The 12,186-nt window shown below is 44.2% G+C and overlaps 1 protein-coding gene across 1 annotated transcript in view; it reads right to left on the bottom strand.

The window, feature by feature from the left end:
• The window catches only part of cdh13 (cadherin 13, H-cadherin (heart)), a 318,397-nt gene extending 307,261 nt beyond the window's left edge, over positions 1-11,136 (bottom strand). Inside the window, exon 1 of the mRNA XM_051381597.1 lies at positions 10,877-11,136. Coding sequence (XP_051237557.1) covers positions 10,877-10,921 — 45 coding nt within the window. The 5' untranslated portion in view covers positions 10,922-11,136. The remainder of the gene's footprint in view (positions 1-10,876) is intronic.
• Between the last annotated feature and the right edge of the window lie 1,050 nt (positions 11,137-12,186).

Below are 12,186 nucleotides of genomic sequence, written 5' to 3'. Positions count from 1 at the left end.
TTTGGTTTTTGTTCATATTGAAGAAACAAGATAATTAATCTTGTTAATGATAAAGGTGCTTATAGGTGGATTGTTTTGCTTTGGACAGAGCCAGACAAGCCATTTCCCCCTGCTTCCAGTCTTTATGCTAAGCTAAGCTAACCATCTCCTGGCTATAGCTCCATTTTTGATGTACAGACACAAGAGTGGTATCCATTTTCTCATCTAGGTCTCGGCAAGGAAGTAAATATGCGTTTTCACAAAATCTCAAATTACTCTCTGAACTGACACAATTCAGTAAACAAATCAGCGTTAAACAATCATTTATCTATGTCAATCTAGGCAGCATAACAGTTTTCTATACGATCTATAGTTTTGAACTCCATTCACTCTTTCCCTGCTGGAATATTTTGTTTAACCCTCCCTATTATATACTTTATTTTAGACTTTAGTTTGACAGGTATGGTTACTTTAACTGGAGCCATCACAACAAATTCAGAAGAGATTTACACCATAATTAGCATTTCATCATGAGAATGTTTTAAAAAATGGGTAGGCTATGTGAGCATGGTGACACACTGTAAGTGTAGAGAGAGACGGTCTGCACTGTAAGGGAGCCATACTAGGCCAAGGCAGAATATCATAAATCACAGGTAGAGCCATTTTAATTTAAGCCCATGTCCTCTGTTGGTAGGAACACACTGCAGCTGTAATAAATGTGCATGTTCCTGTCCTGAATACCCAAACATGAGATGCTGTGAAGCTCTGGAGATAAAGACACTCACGCGCAAGGTAAGGCACAACTTAAACTGGAAATCTTTATTTATAGTATTAGCAATTATAAAAAATCTAAATAAGTCATCCTGATTATTTATCATTTTAAAGATGAAATCCAAGTCGTCGAATATGGACGCTTTACGAATGAGACTCAATTTTGGCCATCAATTTTGTTCAGATTTGACGGATTCTTGAAAATTATAAAAAAGGATCTGTCTCATGTACTACAGTCAGGAAAGTTCAGCGAATATGACAAAACGTAATTTTTTATAAAAGTTACCTATTGCAGCTTTAAGAAAACATCTGGGTTTCATAATTTATTGACACATTATGTAAAGATTTTCAGCAAATTTGCCAGATTTGGCTCCAATTAACACAAGTGGGCAGTCCTCTCACTGGCGGTTAATTAAATCCCAAAGAAAGAAATCATAGTCAAATACTCTAGGAGCCATGTGTACACACACACTCTAGCTATGGCTGAAAAGGACACTCTCCTTTCTCTTCTGGCTCCATTAGAAATAATTATCCCCCATCGATCTTTCAAACCCTCTGTGGAGCAGTAACATCAGCTTGTACTGTCTCAGCCTTCAACTGTCTGTCAACAGCGCGTGTGTGCGTGAGGATGTGTGTGACCTGCACATCCCAGGTCTGTGCAGTACACTATTTGACTTGTGACAGCCTGCTAGAGTTCCTGTAATTCTGTAGGTGGCTTGTCCCAGCACGGCAGCGGAGCGTGTCTCCTAGTGGGACTCTAGGTAAGGCAGAAAAGCCCTCTTTGAGCAGGTCAACCACACAGGGCCCTGTAATGGTGAATGCACTGATAACCGGCCACCCGGTGTGACTCTACTGCGGCGTGAAAAACCAAGCCGTCAGTATGGGGCCCACCACAGCGGAAAATTGTGTCCAGTAAAGCGTGCAAGGTGGGGAGAGGATGTGACAGTGAAGACATGCAATCCTAATGAAAATCAAATCCAGTCAGCTCACTCCTCAGAGGATCTCTGCGGCAGGAAGCCTATAGCATGGCTGCAAGTCCCCTATAGCTGATAAGAAAGGTGAAGTTCAGATAATGAGGGGGCGGAGGCCAACTCTATAATATGGGTGCATATCACTGTGAAAAGGTGAAAACTTTGCATATAATCCTTTCATGGAGTAAAAAACAGCATTCCTTTTATTGACAACCCTGCGTATTTCATTTGTTTGAATTAGTCACAGCATGTGTGTTAGGGGGTGGATGAGGCATCTCTATGGAAATCACTGCGCTCACCTGGCCTCAGCCAAAGCCACAGTCTCATCTTTAACTTCTTTACTGCTGCCTCAGCCTTCCCATGAGCTTCACAGCACAACCAACTTCACCAAAAGCCCTTAAGTGTACTTGCAAATAGCTATCCAAGCACTTATCCAAATGGATTGAGAGCTCCGTCCCCTAAACTCTATGTTTTAATTACTTCAGGTCTGCAGGACAAAGTCCTGCATGGATCACCCAATGCAAGAGCTCAGTGATGCGGTCTCAGTCCTTTTTGGAAGAGTCTCTTTAGATCAAAGTGTACGCATATTGAACGCACAGATGAGTATGGATACAAATGAACAACACTGGAAGCTAATGGGCAGCTTATACTCCACATGGAGGTTACGGTGGTACGGCGGGGACTGTGAGTGTGAACTGGATTTAGAAAAAAAACACAAGACAGGGAGATCAAAGAGAGTTCTGTCTTATCTCAAAACCCGTCACATCATGTCTTTCAAGCCCCCAACAATGTTTTATTTACCCCAGAAATAGCCTATGGCCTCTTAGTGACTAACACTCTACTCACAAGCAGAGCTTTTGTCTATGGCATCAGAGCAACGGTAAGACGTAGCTTTGAGAAGGAGAATCCTTTAATTTCAAATGAAGAAAGCTCTTCACTGTGTATACATATGAAACTGGAATACATTGAAAGTGTCAAATATAGCAGCTCTACAACGTTCCCTGACCTAAATATTGCATAAAAGTAACATCAAAGTGAGGATCATCGGGACACCAGTTTCAAACAGCTCCAAAATATCGTAAAACCAGTACATAAGAATGTCACGGGTGAGGGCATTACCAATCCAATGGCATCCTTCTGGGCTTTTTTTTCCCACTTAATTCTTTTTGCCCCATCATTTAATTCATTTGTAAGCTCAAAGCCTTGGACCTGCCTGCATTAATATGAGATAAACCTCTGAATGGACGACGACATTAATTGTGGCTAAAGGAATTCAACTGAAGTGGCAGCTCTCTCTGTCAGTGGCATGGCTCTCTCATTCCCCCACACGCTGACATCAAAAGCAATAAGTGGGAAGAGCCATTCTAATTGCCTTGAAGCGACCTTCCTGCGTAGGCACCAATATAGTGCTTTGTGTGCTTCAAATGAGTCCTCCAATTCCTGTCTGTTTCTTGACAGTCAGGTTCTGGGGTTTAAATGGCCACTCTACCTCTACAAAGCACCTTTGCAAAACACTCTTAGACCAAGCTGGTCTAAGAATGATACACAGATATACACCAACACATTCACTCACACGCAGTTTAAACTCTAAGTGTATCTGAGTGGCAATTATCCTTGACAACCCTTCAAAGAATATCTGGCATTTTGTCGCCATCTAGGCAGCAGGGGCGGTACTGCGTGCATCTGTGCAGACAAAAACATTGATTTCTTCTTACGGGTCAAAAATTTCTCCTGCAACACTGAAGAAGGGATCATGTGGGGTGGGAGCTCACTGACAAGGAATGAAAGGGTAAAAATTTGATGTAAATGCTGTCTTGTGAGAATTACCTACCGGCTGAAAAGAAAAGAAAAAGGCCATACACATCCAGGAGAGAAACTAAGGAAAGGGAAGTGAGTGATGAAAAAGAAAAATGGGTGAAGAAGCGCCGTGGAGCAGTAAAGAGAAAAAAGGATAAAGTAAGTAAGCTGGAGTAATTTCTTGTAAAAGTCAAGAAGACCTTCCCTGCTATCAGTTCCGTTCAACGGCAGCGGGGGATTTGATTACTTCAAAGACGCTTGCTGAACACGGAGTGAAGTGAGAAACCCCAGAGTCATGTTGGGAGAGAATGAAAAAGTAGGGCCGATGCCTTCAAACAATCACATCACGTGCTCCGAGAGTAGAACGGCACATGAGAGAACCTGTTTCCACCCGAGCTTTAAAAACAATGTTAAAGTCAAGGTGATGATACATCTTATACGATTATTAGCTTTAAAACCATATGTAGAATTCTCAGCTACCTTGATATTTGCAACAAAGGGGCAGCTCGGTATATCTTCTACAGTAACAGAGCATTTGATGTGTTTTTTTTAACACTAACCTTGAGATCAGGTCCGAATCAAACGGAAAATGGCACATTCAAAACAAGTGTCAACACAGAATTATTATGGGGAAGAATTTAACAATCACAGTGGATTAGGAAGTGAGAAATGAGAGGCTTTACAAAGTGAGCTGGTCAGCAGAAATACTTGTGTGTCTGCGTGTTTGTGTGCATAAAGAATGCAGTCCAAACAGCATTCATGATTAATCAGCATGACGCAAGTCTCTGCCACCAACTAATCTTCTATTCTGTTAGACATCTTCGCTCATCGAATTTGTCCATTGTAGCATATGACATATAGACACAAATGTACACTTACAGTGCAGTGCAATCTAAATGCAACACTTGAATCAACACCTTTCTGTGACAGGCTCAGCAGAATGAAAGAATATGATGAGCTTCATGAAGCTGGGATTTATTTTAGGGCTCATATGCAGGATTGCATTAGACTGTACGGGTGTTCCTATTTTGGGGTTTTCAAGCATACATTTTCATCACCATACTGTAACAAGTATTGGTTTGGTTTGAGCAAGGAGGGAAATCAATATTACTATGGACAAACCCATAGGGGACAGTGCAAAGTAAGCATACCAGGTAGGCCATGAATCACATACTCTTGGTTGAGTGTTCAGATATATACTTCAGAATTTTTAGACCTCATTAAACCCTATCCTGAAAAAAAAATCTATGTTGAGGATCTTTCCGAGAAACAGGACCTCCAAAAAAAAAGGTGTTCTTTTAGGTGTTCATCTAAATCTGTAGCACAGCCTAATTGGGGATAGGTCAGGTTGAAACCTAGTGTGCTAATCTACCCCGAGGTACTTATTACAGCGCAGTGGGTAGCTGTTAGGATTTGGAATTTTCCTCCCCAGTGCTCCATTTAGTTTGATAAGTGCGAGTAAATATGAGGGCAAGAAAAAAGCCCATTTTGTTTTGCTTCTTCCTCTTGAATAAGAACATGCAGACAAGAACACCACGTCTTTGATTTATAACTATTTCAGCACTTGTTACCTACCAATTTAACTACCTTGTGGCCCGAGATGCACCGCTATAGCAGGAGCTATCTATCTGCTGGAACACCACTAGGGAGAAACTTACCTACCGATACACTCATGAAAAATAGATCAAGTCCAGCTGGTAGAAATCTCCATCACCATCTTTTGACCCTGTGGCTACAATTAGCAATGCAGTCAGTGATGAAAAGCTAGCTATTCAGCGACCTATGTTAAGTGGCTCTTATTCATGACTCAAGAATGGTCCACAACACATCTATTACCTTAACTAAATCAAAGTGCAAACCAAAAATGGGACACTACTCGCTGAAAGGCTAATGCAACTTACAGTATCATCGCCTCCTACTATCATCAGCAAAACTACTCTTGTGGAAGAAATGGGACCCCGCAGTACCAGCCCTTTTACATGAATACACCCACTGTGCCGCTGGCGGCTTCGCACACTTCGTGGCACTAGAGAGGAGTCATTGCAATCACGCTGAAAAAAGAAACTTGTGCCTCCTGCCAAACATAGGCTCGAGCGTGTGTGTGTGTGTGTGTGTGTGTGTGTGTCTGTGTGTGTGTGCATGAGTGACAGAAAAAGAAAGGGGAGGACATATCTGGATGTTTGTGAGTGTGGCAAAGAGACAGACAAACAGAGTGGGTGAATAACTCATGAATATCTGTAATGTGTTACAGAGAGTGTTTGTCAGAGCGGATGGAGGAGGAGGAGGAGGAGGAGGAGGCAGGGAGACGGAGAAAGTGAGATACAAGGGTTGTGAACCATGTCTCTCTGCCTCACACACACACACTTTAGTTTGGGTCATCAGGGGATTGCTTTTTTAGGGGGGCCGTTATCTCTGCTTGGGTATCTATATGGCTCTTTGTCTGTGTGACGCCCATTTTATCTGTGTGCTTGTTCATCTGCTCGTCTGACCACAAAATTGACAAGAGGAGAACAAACTGAGATGAAAGCGTGATCAACTGGAGGGACAGCATCGCATTGTACTGCTGTGTCCTTCACACATGGTTACTGAGGCCTTTTGTGTGTGTGCGTGCGTGTGTGTGTCTGTCTGTCTCTTCTCGGCTTTCTCTAACCACTAAAAGTCATCCACACTCACAAATAAGCCATTAATCCACTCTCCTAGGACGCAGGGTTTTCTATCACTTTTTTTTATTCACTTGGCGCATTTCACGATTACACCACGCAATGTCCATTGCCGTTTTGCATAATTAGGCCACTTATATCAAATACAGGCAGATTCTAATGGAGCACTAAGGGTACATATTTACTTTAATTGCTACTCTCACTCTCTCTCCGTCATCCTCCCTCGCTACGTCCTCCTCTTATCCACTCCCTTCCTCAGGGGAGGGTGGTGGCGACGTCGAGGGAAAGAAGATTGAAGAAGACTGTGTTTCCTTCAAAGGTCACACCCTCCCACAGCGGAGTTAAGACAGCATTTGACCTTATAGCCCATTACAGCGCAGTACTGCTCAACCACAGTCACAGGGGAACACACGGATAAATAAGAAAGTCTCAGTGTTTCAGACTCTCCCCTTTAAAGAGAAAAATCAGTGTGAGTGCACAGGTGTCAACATGTACACGTGTGAGTGTGTTTGTGCATGTATGTCCCTCAGAGTCCATTTGGGTTCAAACTTGTGTGTCGGTCAGTGTGCATGCTTGCATGTCTGTGTGTGTTCATTTACAGGAAGCTTTTAGAGTTAGATGTTTTCTTTCAACAACAGCGGATTAAAAAAAAACTCCAAAAAGCCCTGTAGTAGCATACACTACAGTTAGCTGTGAGCATTCATACAGGAAAGAGCACAGATAAGTGGAATGGGAAGGAGACTGAAACCTCAAAGCCCCACACTTGAAAGCCTATTTGCTGGCCGATTGTTAAACCCACTGTAACACCAGGGTACATTTAGACAGCAAAATCTAGATTGATATTGGGCTGCTTTCACTTGAGCCATTTCACGCTCTTTTTATTCAGAGTGTTTGTGTGTCTCTGTGGGCTGTTAAATTGCAAACTTCTCTGCAGTTTTTTGAAGCTTTAACCCTTTATTCCAACTGCTTGACTATGGGAGCTGAAAGACCTCGCGGCATGGCGAGGGGAGAATGAGAAGAGAGCAAGAACGTCTGAGGGAGACAGACAGGGGAACAGGAGACGGAAAGAAAGAAATCACCCTGTCTTAATGACTGGCATTCCTCATTAGTGTCACCATTAGCCTTTGTAGCATGTCATACTGTTGCTCCTTAAACAGACTCCATTATAAAAAGCCCATCGCCGGAACAGCACGCGCTAACGGAGGGGTGGCGGGTCTGAAAAGGACACTTCATACATAAGCCTTCTGGGGAGAAACAAGAGGTTAGCTGGGGGTCTGCTCTGAAAGGATGATTCATTGTTACCAGTGATGGACATAACATGGCTTCATCTGTACAGTTCATGACGAAACCACAGGGATGTGCAGGGGGGTATGTATACACAGAGGATCCTTCATTATCCTCTTTGACATGACTGAACAAAAAACCTTTTGCTATGTATGATAAGAAATCACTCAGCCTAGAGTATATTGCTGAACACAGCATGGACCTCTATTGAATATGTGCTTTCATATCTCAAACTTGTTGCTGCACTCAATAATAAATGGCGTTGACATACCAGGAATGGTCAATGAACTACCTCTAGGGCCGAGGGAGCGTGAGACCAAACGGGGGGGTGGAGGGGGTCAGAAAGATGGATAAAGGTGTGGATGTTTGTGTCAGGCATCTCTGGGCTTGTATGCGTATGGAAACATGAAGGTCAGCTGTGTCTATGAGTAACAGGACACCATGGCAACTGTCTGTCTTCAGCTCCCCACTTTAAACGCTTTCTTTCCTGGAGACCATGACCTCCCTCCTCTATCTGTGTCTATCTCGGAGCCTGCAGCGGCTTAAACAAGAACTTTAACAGTCTGTTGGCCACCGTGCCCATAAACGTCTATGACAGCAAATCTTCATCGCAGACACGCCCAGGTGCCAGCCCAGAATTTAAACTGTGAGTATAACTGTCATCCGCCGTCTACTGGTGGAAGAGAGCAAGATGTGGAGAAGAGGAAACATCAAGAGAGCGAGTGAAGGGAGAAAATGGCGCTGAGCATTTTGAGGAAATAAAAGGAGGATTAAGGTTGGTAAATCACATTAATTAAAGTAAAAGACTAGTTTCACAGGATGGGAGGAAGGAAAAGCTGAGGGGGGGAAACAACATATACCAGACAGACAAAGAGGAGGAATCAAAGTGGGAAAAGGAGAAAAAAGAAGGGGATACAAATCCTTGCACCTGCAGCTCCCAGCTGTGCTGTGCTTATTCTGAATCATTGCTCCACCCGGAGAGACTGCTTAGCGTTTCATTTGGAAAACAGGGATTTATTGCCAAGGAGGGGGCTGCTGGCGTGTGTGTGTGTGTGTGTGTGTGTGTGGGTGTGTGTGTGCGCCCATATGTGGGTGTGGGTGTGTGGTAGGAGGAAGGTAGGAGTGCATGGCAGTTTATTGTGGAGAGGAACTTGGCTCCCTACCTGAGCATCTATAAATATGAGTGCCTCGTTCAATCCCACACTCTTTAACATGGTGAGGTTTGCACGTTCCTGTCATTCTGAGAGGGGAGATGACAGTTTATACATTCTTGTGGATGATGAGTCAGGTGGAGTAAGTATGCGTTGAATACAAATGTGTATGTATTTTGTGTGTGTCTCTCGCTGGGGAAAGCTGGTATATGTTTATCAGCGGTTTGCATGAATCTCTGTTTTATTGGCTTTGTGTACTCATTTACATTTGGGGCATTCAAAACATTTACAGCTACCGCTTCTGGTGGGCACAGCCAGAGGACAGAGATGCCCTCATGGGGCTGGGTCAGCATGTAAATCAGCTCCATACAGCTAACCTCCTGGAGATCTGGCACTTTGCATGAGTGAGTGTGTGATTTTGAGTGAACTTCCACAGCAGTGAGTACTTGCATGGAAACATATTACAAAAACAATCTCTAGGTTCAGAGGGTATTTTATCAGTTTCTTCCTAGGGTTAGTGAATGAATCTAGTCAATGGAAAAGCCTCCTCACAAATTTAGTAATACACCTGTGTGCGTGGGGGGGGGTACAGAGTGAAATAATTTCTTTGTAGGAACTATTAGCCTGAATCATGATCGCCTCGCATCAGAAGATCGAACTACAATGTGGAAATGAACCGATGGCTTATCCAATTAAAAATGAATAATACACAGCGGAAAGTGTGCACTAAGCCTACACAGGTCAAACAAGAAAAACCAAATGAGCTGTGTTGTCTTTGGCCTCTCAATCCATCCAGGAGGAGAAAGAGCAGAGATAGAGAGAGGAAATGAGGAGAGAGAGAGAGAGAGAGAGAGAGATAGCACAACAACACAGAGTTTCCCAAATGAGCTGTTTGCCTGCCACGCTTCGGGGCTCTCCCATTGTTGCTGTGTTTAGAAATAGTCTCTGCTAGGTTATTTTAAAATTAGCTGCCACTTAAACCTTTGCAGCACGCCACGAGAAGAGCCGCTGCCATTAGAGCGAGCACACAGTGGTGACTTTAATGGTGATTCCTGCTGATCTTAGAGTGAGGGAATGTGTGCTTTTTTCTGTCTGCGTGAGGAGGTCAAAGGTCAGAGGAGAGCAGCAGCTCTGCACTTGGATTGCTCAAGGGAACTTCAGCAGGGCAGACCGCAAGCACCCCCCCCCCACACACACACACACACACACACACACACACACACACAAACCCACACACAAAAGGAGTGGACACAAGTGTTAAGAGATGTCACAATTGAGCATCATTAGAGCTGCTGCCCCTTCTCCATTTAAACACTTGACTGGCAGAAACAGCTGTTCCCAGTTACCTCTCTCTCTCTCTCTCTCTCTCTCTCTCTCTCTCTCCCCATATTAAAGTCAGATGAAACGGGCGAGTGGCTCTATCACAGTGGGGAATTAAGGCTTTATTAAATATCCCGAGAGAATCCACGTCCATGGAGAGCAATAGACTGAGTAAAATACCCAGAGAGACGCCACAAATAACACGGAAGAGCGGCCAAGTTAGTTCCCTGCCTCTCTTTCTGTCTCTCTCACACCCCCCGCCGCCTCTCTCTCTCTCTGCCTCTCTCTCCTCCACTCCTCTCCTCCATCCGCCTGTGTGCTTCCCACACACACACACACACACACACACTCACACACACACACTCACAAGCCGAAAAGAAACGCTCAAGTTGGTGGCTGAGCGGAATATAGATGCGACTGGAGACAAGAGCCGGAGCCGTAATTTGCACATAGACATAAGATAGCCTACACCCTGCGCCCCCCCCCCCACCTCCGTCCTCTCTTCTCCCCCTTCATCTCTTTCTGTCTATCTCTTCTTGACAAAATGTAAAAGGCATTCTTAAAGTGAGCGAGCACTGCAGATCGCCAGACCCGACACCCCTCTGCCCCCCAAACTCGGTGCCACGAATGCCAGCCATGCGCACAGAGAGGCTGACTGAACGGGGATAAACTTGTGCTCCGGCACGGCACGGACTGGTCTGGCAGTGCAGGTTGACTGCTGGATGTGACTGTGTGTTATGTGCAGACTCGGGACAAACTTGGCAAGCCGATCTATTTGCGCCAAGAACACAAGAGTACCCCAAGCGAGACCAGACGGATGCTCCAGAGTCGGATCGCTCTGCGTCTCAGTGAAATTCTCCCCGAATCCAACACACACACACTCTCTCTCTCTCTCTCTCACACACACACACACACACACACACACAACTCTCTCCTGTCTTACCTGAGGGACGAGGAAAGCCAAGAGGATGCGGACTCCAATGTCCATGGTCGGTTCAATTTCTCTCGGTGTGAAACAGAAACGGATTCAAGACAGGGTGATAGAGGCTGGGTCAGCTCTGCTCATAATTCCACTGTCCAAGCGCCGGAGAGAGAGGAAAGCCTTACGCCGTGAGCCGCCAGCTGCCAACTTCCCCCAAATACAACTGCAGTCTGATCAGCAAAGCACTGGATAGTGGAGCCGAGACCACAACCAATAGATTTATGAGGAGGACAGAGAGTGGGGAGGGAGGAGGTGAGATAGAGGGAGTGGTGATGGGGTGAGGAGGGGGGGGTGTCGGTCTTTATCTAAGTGGAGGGTCAGCGTCGCTAATATTTTCTGTGGACAAATTTAGACACCCAATTATTTTTAGGGAGTTTGGATGATCTCCGGGCGCAGCGGCGGCAGGTTTCTAGGATCCATCAACATCACACCTATCATGAGCCGGGTTTTTTTTTTTTTTTTCCCCTCCTCAGACAGGTTTATAGCCCTTATACCAGCATCCATAATCCATCCCCCCTTTTAAAGGTGATTTACGGTCTCTATCATCTTATATTCAATGCAAGAGTGAGAGCGCTCTGGAAGCTTCCATTAATGCACCCTGTGTGTGAACGCACACATAGCGGCGGTGCCTGCGGGGCACCCAGAGAGAAAGCAACTTCAGTGTTGATAGCTACATTTTAGGATTGTGTAATATTACAATAAAACTACTGTATAAACCGCCCACACAATGGCTCCAAAAGAGTAAGGCTGTTAACAAGACTATAGGTGACAATCTTCTGAATAATTCCCGACTTTAATATTCTGAAACCATCATAGGCAGCTTTCATTTTTCATTATGAGCTCCGTTTGCCTTGCTCCTAGCTCTATAATGAATTGTTAATTTGTGTGGGGAATTTTGTTTGGTTGTTTGTCAGAAGGAGCGTTTCAAAGTCGGTGTGCGCACCTCAGCCTAAGGGCATCTCTCTCTCTGTCTCTCTCTCTGGATTAAGTCAAACTTTCTCTACATCCTACATGCAAGATTTATGGTCTTACATAAAATAAGATCTAGTGAAATGACAATGCAACTAATTATTATTTTTAGTGTCAATTTGTCTTGTCATGGTATTCTCCATTCATATTTTGGTCTGTAAAATGTCACATATTTGATAAAAGTCTATAAAATGCTGGGTTTTGAAAACCAGTGAATTTGGGGATTTTTTTCTTTTTTTTGCTTTAAAAAGTTCCTAAATTGCTCAAATAATTACCAGAATTGCTCCAATTTTTCTTTTTCC

This window comes from Dicentrarchus labrax, unplaced genomic scaffold, assembly GCF_905237075.1.
Source record: "Dicentrarchus labrax unplaced genomic scaffold, dlabrax2021, whole genome shotgun sequence".
In the NCBI taxonomy this organism is placed as follows: domain Eukaryota; kingdom Metazoa; phylum Chordata; class Actinopteri; family Moronidae; genus Dicentrarchus; species Dicentrarchus labrax.
This window is presented reverse-complemented; position numbering and strand designations above follow the sequence as displayed.